We start from the raw sequence: 19,230 nt of genomic DNA on the forward strand, positions 1-19,230 counted from the left end.
AACACTACCACGCATGCCTTACACTTGTCACATTTTTGCATATTCAGTCTACTTGAAAACGAGTATAAATAGAGGGTCATTCTTGCAAGTTTTCATCAACCACTAACACTTTTATTCAGAGAACTCAGGCGAAACTTCTCATCCACCAAGCTTCTTCCTACATTGCAGTCATGTCGCTTCTTACCATGGGCCAAGAACACAGAGGAACTAGGGCAAACATTGCCTCATTCGTAAGTTTTTCTTGAACATTGCCTCTTTCGTATGTTTGTAATTAGTTTTTTAAAAGTCCAATATAATGATTTTTTATATTGTTTGTTTTTAAAGGATCCCAAGAAATTTCGTCAACGTTCACACCCAATGCCTTATCCAGACCCATGGTGCGTACCTTACATAGAGCGTGCGGGTTTCGGTCATGTAATGCATGTCGTAAATGCCACCATTGATGCCAAATTCATTTTGGCTCTGTGTGAACGTTGGAGACCTGAGACACACACCTTTCACCTACCAACTGGTGAATGTACCGTCACATTAGAGGACGTGTACATGCTTTTAGGTCTTAGAATAGATGGTAAGCCTGTGACCGGAAATGTTCAACAGCCTAACCAAATATGTGTTCAAATGTTGGGGGTAGATCTGGTCGAGGGTGAGGGGTCTGCCAAAGCAAGGGGTCAGGGTATTAAATTATCTAGCCTACAATTGTACCACGACTCCATAACTTTGACTGAGGAATCCTCCGAACAAGAAAAAGTCATAAAAACCCGGGTTTACATTATGCTATTGTTTGGGAACTTGCTATTTCCCGAAGGGACGGGAAATAGCATAAATTTTATGTACTTGAGTTTGCTCGGGGACATTGATAGAATAAGCACATATAGTTGGGGTTCTGCAGTATTAGCATTCCTATATAGCTCTTTGTGTAAAAATGCACAAAATGAGCACTGTACATTTTCTGGATGTGCTTTTTTGCTTCAAACATGGGGGTGGTGGAGATTGCCGAGGCTAGCCCCAGAAAATCCTAATGACTACTCCTTCCCCTACGCAACTAGGTAAATTTATGATCTTATTTCATTTTGTATATTTATTCTATAAATATTTGTAACTAATATTATTTATCTTTTTTTGTTTAGGTTCATTACAACCGAACTGGATTACAGTCTTACCCCCAAAAATAAAATTATATTTTATCGTCAACTGTTGGATCGTCTCCGAGCACAGGATGTATTACCACTAAATCAATCAACTTCTAACTGATTTATTAATGTCATGCATTCTCGATAAATAACATATTTACTTTTTTCTTTGCAGTTTATTTGGAGGCCATATTTGGGATTGGAACATCAACCCAACCCCGAAGATGCAGCTGTTTGGACAGCAAAAACGGCCATAATGCGGTTCACCACTGTGGAGATGCACCAAAGTGACCGTGTCAAGCTTCAATTCGGAATGCATCAAGACATCCCAGGCCCCCCAATGTCCATGGAACCTTGGCATCTAAAAAAAGTCAGCCACCAGTGGTATGCCCAAAATTGGAAGGAATTTGCTAAGGAGTTTCGAAAAATGTGGAAAGACCGTGCCCACTATGTTCTACAATTTCCGGTGGCGCCCAACGAAATGAAGCCGACAAGGGAATATGTGGAATGGTATAGAGCAAATACCAATCCAGAAATGATTGTGTCTGACCCGTTCTATTTGGACGATCCCCGGATGCAACAGCCATATTTCCAACAACAACAACCACCACAGTATTCCCAACAACAACAACCACCACCTTATTACCAACAACAACCACCACAACCATTTTACCAACAACAACCACCACCACCTTATTACCAACAACAACCACCACCACCATATTACCAACAACAACAACCACAACACATGTCCACCCCCCAACCAAATCAACAATACATACCACAAACTCAATCCCAATACCATGAAGACTACCAACAACAAACTCAACATTCCCACCACCATCAACAGTCCCAACACCTACCACAATATCAATCCCCCTACTTCCACCAATCCCAACACTTCCAACACGACAATTTCCCAAGCTCTTCCAGTCCCCCACCTAGCCCCGACACGGGTATACAAGAGGACTACCAACAGGACTACTACACACCACAACAAACATTGCACTTTGGCCAACCCGATTCAACCCTAAACTACCAAAGACCACAATTCGAGGGCGCACCCAGCAGTAGTCAGTTTGTCCCACCGAGACAAAGCTTCGAGGGCGCAGAGGGGACCCGTCTTTCCTACAGCACTGAAGGGACTTCGACCGAACCACAACGACAAGCGGCAAGGGGGCGTGTTAGGGCAAGGGGTGGTAATAGGGAAGCACCTCCACCACGTGAACCGTCTAGGCGAGTAACTAGACCTCCCCCGTGCGGATCGTACAAGGGACCGCATCATATGTGATTAATCATATCTTTGTAATATTTGCCTTGTCTATTATTTAAATAAAATTATTTTCTGTTTATTATCTTTATATCTTTATCTTTATCTTTAAAAATATTGTCTATCATATCTTTATACATATATAAAATAATTTTTTTTCCAAAAATTTACAAATAATATTAATTACTTATAAATTATATTAATATATATATATATAAATTAATATATATATATAAATTAATATATATATATATATATATATATATATATATATAAATAAAAAAATTTATTTATATATATGTGTGAACATAAATTAATATACTTAATAAAAAACATAAATTTATAAATAAAAAAAAATTAAAAAAAAAAAAAAAACATTAAAAAAAAAAAAAAAAAAATATGGATTGGGCATAGGCGCCACCCCTAGTGGCGACTTGCCCTACCCATTAAGGGTAGGCGCCAACTAGGGTGGCGCCTAAGTGTAAAAAATGGCCAATTTTGGCCATTTGTGTAATTATTTTGAAAAATTGGATATTTTTGAAATTTTTTTGAAATTTTTGAATATTTAAAAAAAAAATTCACACAATTTAGTTATTTATTATATTCATTATATAATTTTTATAATATTTTTTAATGATGGAAATCATTTTTATGATATTAATTTTTTCAATAATATTTTTGACATTAATTTTTACCAAGCTCATAAGTAATATTTTATTTATCCTTTTTTTTATAAATAATATAGTTTATTAAAATGATAATAAACTTGTATATTGGTTATTAATTATAAATTATAATGCAGTAAGAATCTAATGGACGGTTAATTGTCATAAAATTAATTATTAAATATGTAAAATATGATTTTTGATAATAATAAATGAATATCATTTCTAATTGAAATATTAAATCTAATTGAACTGCAATTGGAGAATTCCAAAATCTATGTGTCAGTAACGATAGAAAGAAGAAATTTGAACGATAAAAAGAAGAAATTTGAACGATGGAAAGAAGTAAATCTAATGGGAGAACAGCCAGACTTCCTGAGATATTTTCATGAGTAAGAAAAAGAATTTGTCATTTGTAACGTGGTATTGGAGAATTAGGAAAGGTGAAATAGGGGTTTTGGAAGAGAAAGAGTAAAAAATTGGGTGTTGGCAAATAATAGTGTTTTGATGGGTGGTTTAATAAAAGGTGTACACCTAACCTAATAAGATGATATGGATTATTTTTGAAGAAGTTAGTGTTAGGTGTCGTAAAATAATTCGAAGCATTGGATTTAATATATATATAAATAGATGACACCTAGCTTATCAACACTAGCAATGCAAATGTGATGAGTGACTAAATGAATGGTCATGTTATGATGATGATGCGTATGGACGGTTAACAAATGAAGAATAGTAAGAGAAAATTTTAGGATAAAACAATTATCAGGGATCAAACACTCTAATTATATTAAGTAATCAGAGTAGAATCTCTAAATAGCCAAAGCAATTACATTAAAACTCGAATGCGAATAAAGTACAAACACATGAATATTAAACGATAAGTAAATTACAAATACGCAAACAAATTATAACAATTACATTCAAATTGACAAAAACATCAAAATAAGTAAACGATATCATATGCTAACGTGACTGCATTTTCACTACCGACAACAATTGATTTATACTTATTAAGGATAGATCTCAATCATGGACCTTAAGCCTAAAATTGGGGTTATTTTATAGTCACTAAAACCGGCGGATAAAATCAAATTAACCCATTCTTTTTCATTTCTCTCTTTTCCCGTGAGCAGTACCATCATCAACATATCAAAAAAGAGTTGTGTTTCAACTGTTTCCTTAGTGTTTTTAGTGTCCAACACTATATCTATGATAATCACCTTTCCTTCTTTACCTTTCTTCTCCAATGATTCCTTGCATTTCTTTAAAATATTCACACATTCCTTGTCATTCCAATCATGCAAGATCCACTGTGATTTCATTTATATTTTATTTAGTTATAAAAGAAAGATAAAGAAAATATAATAATTGTGAAGAAAATTATATGATTAGTGGTGCTTTTGTTACGAGAAAATATTAAATGAAAAAGTTATATAATATATGTAAGTATAAATTAAATACAAATATAAATAAAAAAAATTAGTATTGAAATATTATATATATATACATAGCTAACATAATATATTATAATAAATAATAAGGATAATAAAAAATACTACCCCCATTTTATAAGAGACAGTTCCTTTTTAAAATTTATTAAATAATCAATATATTTATTCTATAAACTGATCAAATACATGAATCAAAAATATGAGTTGTTTGTTGTATAAAAGAACGAAGTATTATTAAATTTTATAAAAATGAAAGATGATAACACTAACATAACACTAATGTAACTCAAAGATTCAACCCATAAAAAAGTCGTTTGAAAAGCATTTGATCTAACTAAATAAATGATAATAATTAAAATCTTACCTTTAATAAAATGACATGTGCTTGAGGAATTTCTTGAAACATATCTCCACCAACATACTTTAGGTTATTACTTCCTTGTAAGTCATTAACAACATGTGGGAGATCAAACACAATAAATTCCATTTGTGGGAATGATTTGGCAAGAGCCTTTGCCATGCTCCCTGTGCCTCCTGCAACATCAACCAATGACTCCAATCCATGGAACACTCCCTTACACTTCTCAATCAATAGATTGCTGACTAATGGAGCATCACATGCCATGGACTCATTGAATAAACGATTAAGTATTGGGTCATGAGCTGCATAATCCCAAAAATACTTCCCATGTATCGTTTCAAATGCGGAAGAATCCTCAGTTTTCAACCAAGTAGACATTTGATGCCATGGATTTGTCATAATCGGGCTGAGCATGGCGTGGACAAATGGGGTGACACTCATTGGATTTTCCTTTAGTAATAACCTAGATGCATCCGTTAACATATACTCAATTTCTAATTCATTCTCTGTAATATTTTGTTGAGAGAAAAAACCAGAATGAGTCATGATTCGCATCAAGCGATAAATGCAAGGTTTTTTGGAAGGATGGATTGGTAGTGAAGAAATGAGTTTTGAGAGTGACATGGGTTTGCCATAGTTGTGTATGATATCTGGTATGCCTAAATCAACAACACATTTAAGTGACATGGAATTCATGAAGTTGAAAATGTGATTCCATATGTGGCTTTGAGCTTTGAGCAAATTGGAAGCAACATCATCTCCATTTTGGAATTCCATACTTGGTACCTGAATTCTATGAATAAGACTTAAAGTATATGCAATGTGGATTGAAACCTCACACTGTTTGGGTCTTTTTATTGCGTTAGGGCTAGCTGAAATGACGTATCATGTTAGTTGCACAAAAAAGTTGGTCCACAATATGGTAATCCCTATTTAATATATGTAGGAGAGATCATCCATAATTTTCATGAACAAAACTACTTCATAAAAGACCAATCAATAAGGAAACAACCAATATCGGTTGGATAAGTTCTCTATTATTGATATAATAAAAGTGTATTATTCATAGTACATGGGGCAGAATTCTCCAAATTTGTGCCTTGTTTTAATTTTACTAAAGCAAGTCCAAATCAAAGGTTAATCTGTTTTAATCCTAGTGGCTCTTTTTAAAGTAGTACTTCCCATGTAAATCAAACATTTTGTATAAATAGTTTGTTAAGATTTTTTAGAATTAGTTATGGGTTGTTTGTGTGGTTTAGATTAATACATCCCTTTGATAGCTAACTTATACTTACAAGTTTGGTATATATGTCTTTGGGATACACCTGTCTTTCAATAAATGGTTGCGTGTAGACAACAAAAGTATAGGATTTAGGATTCCTTAATTTGTTATTTAGTGTCAAGAATAGGCCGCCAACCCAACACATATGGAGACAATGTTAAGTTTAAATAAATTTTATTAATTTTAATTTTAAAATCATTTTATACAAGACCTTTGTATTGAGATTTCTAATATAGAACTTGCCATGACTCTATGTTCCAATTAGAAGTTATTTCGAGGTGGAAAAGTTATTTCGAGGTGGAAAAAATTGATGATGTGTTTGTGAAGTCTATTACAGAAAGTCTTTGTTTGATGATGGAAGTCTTTGATGGATAGAGAGAAGAATGTACATGTAAAGATTAACACCTCATCACTCAAGATATTGAAGGCAAAGAGAATTTTTTTGCAAGCAAATAATAAAACGTACCCCTATCTGATGCGAAATCATACTTATATATGAACTACAATTGGAATTGTCCATTGTGAATGCAGTGTATGGGAGTATTTGATGGATTTCAACGATTGAGATGAGTGCAAGGTTTGACTTATGTGTGTGAGTCCTTAGTTAGGGTACACCTATTTGTCATTCTTTATTCACGACATTATGAATTGAGCATTTATATTGGGTGAGTCTTGTTGGATCGTTTTAGCCGGTCTAGAAGAGTTGTCTCCTAAGTCCTAACTATTGATACGAATGTATGATTATTGTTGTAGAATTCTCGAGACCGACTTCAAGAAAGATTCACTTTGACTTTCGCATATGAAGAGAGTCTGGACAACACCTTTAACGTATGACCTTTTTTCGACATTGTTAGACGCTTTTTTTCAGTACAAGTTACCAAAGGATTAATCATGCAATGGCTTACTTTCCATATATTGAAATACCTAATAAAGCAAAGTATGTCATATCATCTATGAATTTACATCTGTTTCTGTTTATATTTAAGTATTTCTCTTGGTTTAGTACTAAAAATGAAAGTAGTGGAGTCCGTTCCTTTTATCTGATAAAATTGAACTAAAAATATCAATAATTCTCTTTATTTATTCTGAACATTTTGATAAATAGATAAAAATAAAAGGATTCAAAATGAATAAAAATTGGGCGTAAAAATGTCCAAAAAATTAAACTGAATGTGTAAAAAAGAACGACGCAAAATAAACTTCTAAAAAACATACTGATTTTGATCAAATTTTGAAGTGAAAAATGATCAAATTAAAAGGCTCAGGATGATCAAAATGTCGGAAAAGGAGTCGAAAAAATAAAACGAACATGAAAGGTTAAACTATGTGAACCGTAGATTAATAATGATGACGTTCATAAACTCGATTTTGAAATTTTTCGTCTGCTAATTTTACGTACGTTTGAAAATTGATTCAACCAGCATGTGTGTACATCTGAAAATTTATTATGGTTAATACTTTAACCATTATGCGAAACAAAAATTTACTGATTGAAGAATTGTGAATATAGAACCAGATCAAAGGAATCACACTTGGACCATTTGCTTCTAATTCTCAATCACAATTAAAACCCTATAAAAGATTCAGATGATAATACTACTCTGAACCGTCACCCTCTGAAGCTCTGAAGCAGGATGCAATGGAATAGAAAATGTACTAATATTGAGATGGCATGTCTTTTGACTTCTTAATCCCCAAATGACTGAATGAATCTCATTAAGACTAGGTAAAATGCAAGAACTCCTGACCTTTCATCTAAGCCCTGACGAATTCTTTTGACTGATGTCATGTATGATAAAATGAAATGATTTTGCTATGGTGATGCAAGTGAAAAACTCGGGATAAAATATAGGGTATAAGAGTTGACCCTATTTAAACATCTTAAACTAGAGAATGTGAAGAATTCTTATCCTAAAATCATCATGGTGAAAGATAGTTTAAATGTCAAACATACCTAAATTTTCCCCTTTTATGCAGTAGAATAGTATGATTGTGGTTTGTGAATGAATATGAAGAGTTTAAGAAATACTCTCGACTTTTTGATCATCATACGAATATGAATGAATGTAATGAAGGTTAAGAAGTAATATTGACTTCTTAATCATCAAATGATCTAATGAAATGAATTAAGAAATACTCTTGACTTCTTAATCGTGGAATGATAGTGATATGAATGTAATGGAGGTTAAGAAGTACTCTTGATTTCTTAATCAATAGATGAAAATGATATAAATGTTTAGAAGTACTCTTGACTCCTTACATATGATGCAAATGAATTGTGAAATACTCTTGATTTCTTAATAAATGGATGACAATGCAAAGGTTAAGAAGTACTCTTGACTCCTTAAAAATGAATCCAAATGAATTCAGAAATTCTCTTGATTTCTTAATCAATGGATGACAATGCAAAGGTTAAGAAGTACTATTGATTCCTTAAAAATGAATACAAATTAATTAAGAAATGCTCTTGATTTCTTAATCAATGGATGACAACGCAAAGGATAAGAAGTACTCTTGACTCCTTAAAAATGAATGCACATGAATTATGAAATGATCTTGATTTCTTAATAAATGGATGGCAATACAAAGGTTAAGAAGTACTTTTGACTCCTTAAAGATGAAAGCAAATGTATTAAGAAATAATCTTGATTTATTAATAATCAGATGATAATCATATGAATGAAATAAGAAATACTGTTTGTTTTCTTAATCATCAGATGATAGAATGAATGCAAATGAATTAAGAAATACTTTTGATTTCTTAATTATGAAATGATATTTATATGAATTAAATAAGAAATTTTATTGATTTGTTAATCATTAAATGCTATACAAATTTTCTAGGGGTTAGAGAATCATGTATGTTTGCTCATGACTGACATTAGACTCCTCTAGGGATGAATTTGTTACAAAGTATCATGTTCTAGTGTTCTTTAATCGTTCTTCATTGAAGGTAGACTTTCCCGGTGGAGAAATGATCATATTCAGCTGCTCTTGGCTAAAGATGTCATATTCAGTTGCTCTTGACTGAAACTGATCGCATCCAACTACTCTTGGTATGAGATGTGGACATTGTGTGTGTTTCTCTACTGGTTCAATTTTAGTTTTTTTTCATATTTATTTAGTTTTTTAATGAACTAATGTGTGCAGGGAGAATGCAAAGAGCTCATGACTGCCAAGTCCAACCTCATTTTTCTGTTTTTTATTTATAATCATTGTATAGAATGTAAAGACATGATTATGCTAGTGAGTAACTTGTGTGTATTGGATGTTCAAAATAATGTAATAAAAGCAATTTTTTTTAATTTCAATCTTTTTTTTTACCTTATGTTATATTATGGAAATGTATGCATGTTGGTATGTTCATGACAGAATGAAAATCAAATGGGAAATTAATTCTCTTTTTTTCATTTGTAAAAATTTAGTCTATGTATGTGGGATGGATAAAAAACTTGTCCTTTGGTTCTTATGATGCAAAATTTCGCAGCATACTTGCTTTTTCTATTTACAACGCAAAATAAAATTGCATGACATGGTGAGGTATTATGATGCATAAAAGGAAAAAGGTAGTTTTTGATGCTTATCAACATTTGGTTTTATGTTAAGAGGAGATGGTAATGAAGCATGGTTTTTTATAATGAACAAAATTATTCTTCCAATAAAAAACCTTAATCTCAACAAACAAATTCAATCAAAGATGGATGTGCCCTAATAAAGGCTTAATTAAAGTTAATGTCCATTAAAACAAATGAAATTGGTATAAGTTTAACAAACAACTTGGTTTTCAAATTAGAGAACAATCACCAAAATGGAGCTAATGATGTCAAAAGAGTTGGTTTAAGTTCATAAAAGCTCCTTTTCAAATGAGAATGAAGATCAAAATGATGAAAATGTATAGATGCAAAAGGAACTTTTTTATTTATTCTAAAACTAGATTAGGACTCGCGCGATGCGCGGGTGGTAAAGACGATCACGCGGATAGTAAATAGAAGTTGTTGAAATAAAATAAAACTTTCTTTATGGTAGATATTATTTACTATAAAAATTCTAATATAGATAATAAGATTAGCATAACAAAATGAAATAGTCTAATTTTAATTGAAAAGTAATATATTTATAAATATGGAAATGCAACGTGAGACATCAAAATAAATGTTAAAACATGAAAGAAGACTTCAAAATTATAATCAATTTTTATGGTTTTTGGTTATTTTTTTCTTAGATGAGCCTTTGTTGTTCCTTTGTTTTGTTTTAATGGATTTTTTAGTCTTTTATTTGTATATGATAAGTGATTCGTCATCAGAGGATAATATCTGAAGTTTATTGTTGCTACTATTATTTTTTGAATTCCCTTTGATATGTGTTTCATCATCTAATGATGTTATGATTAGCCTTTGTTTAGCACTGCGAGTTTTTATTTTCCTTTTCTTGTATGGTTTACCATTGACATCGTCACCATCATTTCCTATTCCACGTTCTTCTTCTTCTTCTTCTTCTTCTTCTTTTTCTTCTTTTTCTTCTTTTTCATCTTCTTGGTGGTCTTATTTATTTTGAATTATTGATGGTGATATAGACTCCTATATGTAATAAGTATATGATTAGTATTCATAAAGTTAGAATCTATTTGTATGATTATAGTACAAATTTAATAAATGTTTAATAGGTGTTTTTAGAATTGGTTCTTGTAGAATATCAATTGGTACAAAAGTTCGTGATACTGTGTAGATTTGCGACCCTTCTTTTAAGTTTTTTGTAGATAACTTTATTTCAAAAATAAGAGTACGATGACAGAGATTCTGTAGTATTGATGGTGTAGACATGTTAGCTTGTTGTTGCAAGAGCATTTGAGTCGTTGTATTGAGTAGCTTTTGTGCATCTTGATCAAACAATGTTAAAGTCGCTTTAGCGGTTTCATCGAACACTTTTAGCATTATCTTGAACTTGTGATCACATGTTTTTATATTATATTACTAATAATATTTTTGATAAGATGGTTTATGATTTAAAATGTCTTACCTTGGTTTTGGACACTTTGAAGGTGTTTCACACGAAGGATATTTCAATTCATGGCCTTCTTGTTTAAGTTTCTTCATACATTTTTCACATTCAATGTAATGATATTCAAATGTATCATCAATTTCATTTTAGTTGCTCAAACTGTGAAGAAAACCTCCTATATTTAAAAGTTTAGAAAAATTGGTAAGTAAAATAACTTTAGAATTTTATTTACAAAAGAGAGTATTTAAATAAAATTTATAGTGTAGATGTGTATCTGACTCGCATGTCATTGCCATTATATTTTGCAGTGTAATTCTATTTTGAGTAATCCTCATTGGAGGTCACATATTTGAAAATTAAGTGATTAAAATCTCCTTTATTTCTAGTTGGTCATTTGATGGAATGTATAATTTATACAAAATAAAAAGAGATAGTGAAAGTCTAACTTTAAATTTCAGTTATTTAAAAGGATAATTCAAAAATGTTAGCATTTAACGAATGAAGTATATTCGATGGGTACATTATTTTTTAGGCGTTAGAATTATGGATTTTCTAGATTGATGTAAACCCAGGTAGCTGAAGTTGAGTTGATCGAGTATTCATTTGTGGAATACCACTGATAATTTATCCGTGAGAATGGTGATCATTTGAGTGAAAAAATATCTATAACGGTTAAATATACAGTTACCCACTACGCCAAAAACTGGAATAGACAGCGCCCCTTAGAGGGCGCTTTATTACAAAAGCGCACTCTAAAGTAAAGAGAAAAAATAAGGAGCATACTATTGGAATAGACAGCGCACTTTAGAGGGCGCTTTTGTAACAAAGCGCACTCTAAAGTGAAGCGAAAAAATAATGAGGAAATGGAGGGACACCAATAGAGGACGCTTTATTGAAAGCGCCCTCTAAGGGTAACCTTAGAGGGCGCTTCTAAAAAAGCGCTCTCTATGTCCATGTACATTTCCAGTTTATAAGGCGCTTTTGGAAAGCCTTAGAGAGCGCTTTTAGAAGCGCCCTCTTAGGCCCCCTTTAGAGGGCGCTTTTGTAACAAAGCGCCCTCTAAAGTGAAGCCAAAAAAAAAATGGAGGGACAACAATAGAGGGCGCTTTTGTGAAAGCGCCCTCTAAGGTTACCCTTAGAGGGCGCTTTTGAAAAAGCGCTCTCTAAGTCCATGTACATTTCCAGTTTAGAAGGCGCTTTTGGAAAGCCTTAGAGAGCGCTTTCAGAAGCGCCCTCTTAGGCCCCCTTTAGAGGGCGCTTTTTTTAAAAAGCGCCCTCTAAGTCCCCTTTAGTAAACATTAAAATTATAACATATACTGCATGTCTCTTTATTTTCCCTCTCTATAAGCTATTTCGTTTACGTAACTGGGTTTTCTCTCAACTGCGATTACTCTCTACTGCGATTACTCTCGTCCTCCGTTCGTTCTCCCTCCCTCACCGTCATCGTCGCCGTTCGTTCTCCCTCCCTCACCGTTCACGTTCACTGCGTTAACCTCTTCCACCGTCACTGTTCACTTTCTTCTCCATCGTTACCGTCACCTTTAAGGTATTTCTCTTCTCCATCGTTACCGTTCACTTTCTTCATGTGTTTGATTAGGGCATTTTCTAAACTTAGTTTTTCATTTTGTGTATTATGTTGATTAATGTTGTTTAGGGCAAACTGAGTTTTTTATTTCTGATTGAAAACTGATATATTTGAAGTGTGTTTGAGCTTGTGCTTGGAAGTTTGATGATTATGGATGCAAGTTTGTTCATGTTCCAAACACCATAAGTTTGCATTGGTCTTTTGCATGCAGTAGGTGTGTGTGAGTAAATGTGTATGCAGTAAGTTTGTGCATGCAGTAAATGTGTTCACGTATTGAATCATTGTCTTACTTGGGTCTTATTGAATCATTTCTATATTACAGATAAAATGGCTAACCAAGACGATACCCATGCCGCGAATGAATCACGTAACAATGTTGAAAAAGAAATCAAACGAGGATTGACTGTTATGAAGTCAATCATTCGTGCAAGAGACAAGGGTGTAAAATTTGAAGTACATTGGAGTGCTGAAGACCAACTAATTGAGCCTAACGGTTCAATGTTGGCAAGTTACATTGGTTTCCTTGTTCGCCAACATATTCCGATTACATGTGATAATTGGAGAAGTCCGGACTTGAAGGTTGGCAAGGAAAAATATGGTCGGAGATACAGGTACTTACCATATATTGTTATATGTTTTTTTTGTTGACTATTTGTTAACCATATATTGTTATAATATTACTTTATAATAACACACTCCATTTGTATGTTTTTTAGAGATCCTTTCACATCGATGAAAGCCGGCAAAAATATTGTATTCAATTGGCCGGAAAAAGACTCCGAGGATTTCGATCCTTTTTGTGCAACAAATTTCTCAAGGATGAGGAAGGAAAATTTGTTGAAGGAGAACGGCCAATGAAGTATGCCGAGATTATTTCAGCCGATGAATGGGATAACTTTGTCGCCAAACGAAGAAACGAAAAATTCCATGTAATGTCTATTAATTATGGTATTATACAATTGTTAAGTTACTTGGTTCTAATATGCCTTAAACTTTTTATCCAGGAAGTAAGCGACATAAATAGGAAAAGGGCATCAAAACCCGCGTATCCGTACAAAAAAGGGCGTACGGGTTATGCACGGTTACAACAAAGAATTGTGAGTATATTCAAATGCTATGAGCTTATACATTGTCACAATATGTTATAATTGATGATCTTATAATCTAATTCAATGTGTAGCTAACCGAGGAGAAAAGTGACGCAACATCTCTTCCGGAGCACGTATTATGGAAGGCTGCTCGGGTTGGGAAGGATGGGGCTGTCGTTGAAGCGGTCCAAAATGTTTATGACGAATGTGTAAGTATATGTAAAATTATTTCTTTAATTATATCGAAAATTTTGTTAGACATATAATTCATTTTTAATCTCCTCTAATAATATTTCAGGAGACTTTATCCCAAACCGTACCTTCAACCGAGGTCCAGGATTGCAGGAGCGTACTTAGTCGAGTACTAAATGTTCCTGAGTATTCCGGTCGTGTGAGGGGTAAGGGTTTTGGTGTGACTCCGTCGTCATTTTATAAAAAAACAAAAACAAAAAATCCTACCAACAAAGAGGTGATGGAGACCTTGGCGGAGTTAAGGGCACAAGTACTCCAACTGCAAAACGAGAATGCAAGGTATAGAGAGGAAAGGTGCGCTTCCGAGGCAAAAGATACTAGTGACCGAGCTAGTATCAATCATCAACCGAAATTTCCCGAGGTAATTATATATGTTATTATGAAATTAAAATAGCACTTTTTTACTTGACACATATACAAGTTAACAATAACATTTATTATTGGTTTAGGGCATTTCACCTTGTCAGCTGTATCTATCGTCACCAACTTATCGCATGGTTGGCAAGGGAAAAGTGCACAATACTTCGGGTGAATTACTTCACCATAATCCCCTCCCGGTGGGATTTATGAAAGTTTCGGTTGACCTCGTATTAGATACGGACGCCCGTCTACCATTACCCGACGTTGTTTCAGAGACAACGTTGATGCGAGATGCAGTCGAATCCTTTGTTGGTTGGCCGTCAGATCTAATTTTCCCTGATGCCGAGGTATATATGTTCTAAATGATTATGAATATTTAGTATTCACATTTCAATTCAGCTACAATTATGATATTTAATCAATCCTTATTACATGGTAATGTTAGACTCCTACAAGACCCACCCCTATCGCAATAGGAAGGACATTACCTGGGTCAGAGTTCAGGTATATATTAAGTATCTTATTTTTGCTTATAATAGTGTTTGTTTTTTTGCTTATAATAGTGTTTGTAAGAAATTAACTATATATATATATTGTTTGTTTTTCTGTGTAGTGTCCTCAGCAAAATAATTCGGTCGATTGCGGATTTTTTGTATTGAGATTTATGAGAGATATCATTGCATTGAATCGTATAGACATCCCAAAAATGGTATGGATAAATAACTTAGGGTTTATTTTAATATTATCGGATAACTCATCTAATTTGTTACTAAATCATGAATATGTTTTATTCTCTTAATTGTAGTACTTTGAGGAATACAAATCTTACTCAAGAGCTCATTTGGATGAAATGAAGGATGAATTGTGTCAATTCATTGTTGATCAAAGAATCATATAGCTAGGTTGTATATTGTTGTACATATATGTATGGAATGTTGTTGTTGTATGCTGTTGTTGTATATATGTTGTATATTGTTGTTGTACTTTTACTAAATCATGAATATGTTGTTGTATATTGTTGATCAAAGAATCATATATTAATGTTGTATATATGGAGGATTAATGTTGTATATAAATGGATTCATGTTGTATATATCAATGGATTAATGATGTATAACATTGGATTAAAGGATGAAATCAATATGAATTTTACACTTTTGCAGCATGCGAACAGGTTACCAATTAAATATCCACTGTTTTTCAAACAAATTTTTTTAAAATAACTAACACTTTAGAGGGCGCTTTCTGTAGGAAGCGCCCTCTAAACACTTTACATTGAGAACTTTAGAGGGCGCTTTGTCCAGAAAGCGCCCTCTAAACACTTTACATTGACAACTTTAGAGGGCGCTTTCTGCAGAAAGCGCCCTCTAAAGTGTTAGTTATTTTAAAAAAATAAGCGCCCTCTGAACACTTTACATTGACAACTTTAGAGGGCGCTTTTTCCAGAAAGCGCCCTCTAAACACTTTACATTGACAACTTTAGAGGGCGCTTTTTCCAGAAAGCGCCCTCTAAGGTGTCCCTTTATGGACCACTCCAGAGGGCGCTTTTTTCATAAAGCGCACTATAATGTGGCCCTTTAGACAGCGCTTTCTCCAGGAAAACAAAGCGCTGTCTTTACCTATGCCAGCGCCACTTTAGAGGGCGCTTAAAAGCGCTGTTATAGGCCAAAATAAGCGCCCTCTTTTCCCTTATTTGGAGTAGGTACCTCTAAACATCTTGAGTGTTGTAGAGGTGATTGCAACAATAATGATTTTTTGTGTTGAGTTGTCATCAAATTTTCAAATTCAATAGCTATTTTTTTCCATAACGTGACCTTAAAATTTTTATTCCTATGAATAAATTATGATTAGAATGTTAAGATTAATTTTAATTTAATATACTTGGTTTATATATGATATATGAATAAGTGAATACGTGTAGTTGAAATCTTACTCTTGTAGCCTCAATTCATGTCAGATAATTTTTGTAGGTTTTTCTTGTACATAAACGTGTTCTTCATGTCCAAGAGCATGAAGTACTTCAACTATGATTGAAAACAAACACGAATATAGTTATATAATATGATTTATATTATTGTAGGATAACTTGTGTATAACACTACCAGAGAGAACATTGTTGTCTCAAACTCTTTAAAAAATTATTTCTATAGTAACAAATTTAAAATAATGACGTGGAATTGTAGATTTTGAGTCTTGAATATTTGTTACAGCGGTCGTTCGCAAAAACCATACATTTTTAAGCCTTTGACTTGTTTGTATGTTTCAATTGCCGGAAATATTTTTATATTTTTTATGGTATATAAATTCTCTCTTGTATCAATTCTCTAAATTGTAGTATAAGATATTTCTTTATTGTTGCATGTAAAGGAGTTCCATAAAGAAAAAATATAACAATAAAATATTGAAACCAATAATTTTATAAAGAAAAAATAATAATCTTAAAGATTTAGAATATAAAAGTATATTTTGCTAACAAAAAAAATAAAATATTTGGGATAAAGAGTTAATAGCTTCTCATCTAACAAAATCATTTCTATGAATGTTTGTTCTTCATTGTTTCTCAGATTATAACGTCCCACAATCGAACAACTCTGACTCGAAGACACCAATCATCACGATCGGTATTAATATCTAAGATTAAATTTTTTCCTTACTGTTTGTCTGATAATATAGATATGCGAATATGATTATTGTTATGGTGAGGTATTTAAAAATTTAACTGAGTGTCAGTTATATAAGACAATATGTTACTATGACTTTTCTTATGATTGCATTGATGTGTTTTTTCAATGTTTTTAGTTTTGAAAAGGCTAAATAAATGCAATTGTGATAATAATAAATGAATATTATATGTAACAGTTATCTTTCATGATTTAAAAAATAGTTTAATTTATTTATTATCATTATTTCATGTCTTATATTTGTAAAAAAAATGGTATAAATATTTATAATTGTAATATACGCTTTTATTAAAGGATCTATAAAAGGAAAATATTTTATTTTTGTAACATTTTATAAGGTTTTGTTAATTTTCAAATTTTTAGCAAGTATATAATTTAAATATTTATTATTTTTATTATTAAATTTAATTGTGAACAATTTCAAATATTGTTTCTTATAAATATTTTATCAAGATTCAATTTTTTATTAGTATTACATATAAATATTATTTTTTTCATAGACTAAATTATTATATTATGATTCAAATGAATTTTATTTTAATATTTTAATTAAGGGATATCAATGTTCATATAACTATAATATATGTTAAAAAGTGATGGATAAATTTTAATAAAATTAATTATGAATATTTTTTATAATAATATTTGTTTATATATATATATATATATATATATATATATTGTTGAATATAATTTAATTAATCATTTATTATTTAAAATTTAATAAAAATATTAAAAATATTATTTTGATTATCCAATTAATATAAGTAAACAACTCTATTAATCAATTTTAAACAGTATGAGTTGTGAGGTATAATGAGTCTTAAATCAGTATGGAAGTTTAACATTATATTCACTAAAATGTGTGACTCAAGTTCATCCACAGATCAATTTTTTTTTCATGATCTAAAAAATATCTATTATATTTATAAGTATTTCATGAGTTTTATTTTTTTAAATGAATTACATGTTTAAAATAATACTAATACATGTCTTTATTAAAGTATTTATAAATACAAATATTTTATTTGTGTAACATTTCATTATATGTTATTAATATTTGGAATAAAATATTATGCATATTAATTTTTTTAATGGTTAGAAATAAAATAATATATTTATTATTCATACACATTTTTAAATTTTTATTAATAATGTTAATAATACACAATTTAAATATTTACTATATTCATTATATAATTTTTATAATATTTTTTAATGATGGAATTCCTTTTTATGACATTAATTTTTTCAATAATATTTATGACATTAATTTTAACAAGCTCATAAGTAATATTTTATTTATCCTTTTTTTATAAATAATATAGTATATTAAAATGATAATAAATCATGTATATTGATTATTAATTATAAATTGTAATGCAGTAAGAATCTAATGAACGGCTAATTGTCATAAAATTAATTATTAAATATGTAAAATATGATTTTTGATAATAATAAATGAATATCATTTTTAATTGAAATAATTATTAAATCTAATTGAACTGTAATTGAAGAATTCCAAAATCTATTTGCCACTAACGATAGAAAGAAGAAAATTGAATGATGGAAAAAAGAAAATCTAATGGGAGAGCAATCACACTTTCTGAGATATTTGCATGAGTAGGAAAAATAATTTGTCATTTGTAACATGGTATTGGAGAATTAGGAAAAGTGAAATAGGGATTTTGGAAGAGAAAGAGTAAAAAATTGGGTGTTGGCAAATAATAGTGTTTTGATTGGTGGTTTAGTAGAAGGTGTACACATAATCTAATAAGATGATGTGAATTATTTTTGAAGAAGTTAGTGTTAGGTGTCGCAAAATAATTTGAACCATTTGATTTAATATATATAAATAGATGACACCTAACTTATCAACACTAGCAATGCAAATGTGATGAGTGACTAAATGAATGGTCATGTTATGATGATGATGCGTATGGACTTGAAGTGGTTAAGAAATGAAGAATAGTAAGAGAATTTTTTTAACAATTATCAGGGATCAAACACTCTAATTATACTGAGTAATTAGGAGTCTCAATGGTAGAATCTCTAATTAGCCAAAGCAATTACATTAAAATTCGAATGCGAATAAAGTACAAAC

The 19,230-nt window shown here is 31.3% G+C and overlaps 2 protein-coding genes across 2 annotated transcripts in view; one reads left to right on the forward strand and one right to left on the reverse strand.

The window, feature by feature from the left end:
* The first annotated feature begins 1,194 nt into the window (after positions 1 to 1,194).
* Positions 1,195 to 3,213, forward strand: LOC127122251 (uncharacterized). Its single transcript, XM_051052616.1, has 3 exons — positions 1,195 to 1,218; positions 1,306 to 2,329; positions 3,203 to 3,213. Exons 2-3 carry the CDS (start codon positions 1,387 to 1,389, stop codon positions 3,211 to 3,213), a joined length of 954 nt encoding a protein of 317 aa, XP_050908573.1. The 5' UTR covers positions 1,195 to 1,218; positions 1,306 to 1,386.
* Positions 3,214 to 3,833: 620 nt separating this feature from the next.
* Positions 3,834 to 19,230, reverse strand: part of LOC127121037 (probable O-methyltransferase 3) — a 52,004-nt gene continuing 36,607 nt past the window's right edge. Inside the window, exons 2-3 of the mRNA XM_051051655.1 lie at positions 4,884 to 5,539; positions 3,834 to 4,378 (exon numbers count right to left, since the gene is read on the reverse strand). Coding sequence (XP_050907612.1) covers positions 4,079 to 4,378; positions 4,884 to 5,539 — 956 coding nt within the window. The 3' untranslated portion in view covers positions 3,834 to 4,078. The remainder of the gene's footprint in view (positions 4,379 to 4,883; positions 5,540 to 19,230) is intronic.

Source organism: Lathyrus oleraceus, chromosome 2, assembly GCF_024323335.1.
Source record: "Lathyrus oleraceus cultivar Zhongwan6 chromosome 2, CAAS_Psat_ZW6_1.0, whole genome shotgun sequence".
Lineage (NCBI taxonomy): Eukaryota > Viridiplantae > Streptophyta > Magnoliopsida > Fabales > Fabaceae > Lathyrus > Lathyrus oleraceus.

Excerpts from the sequence above, each read along its gene's own strand:
- LOC127122251 (XM_051052616.1), top strand. The coding sequence starts at position 1,387 with ATGCGGTTCACCACTGTGGAGATGCACCAAAGTGACCGTGTCAAGCTT.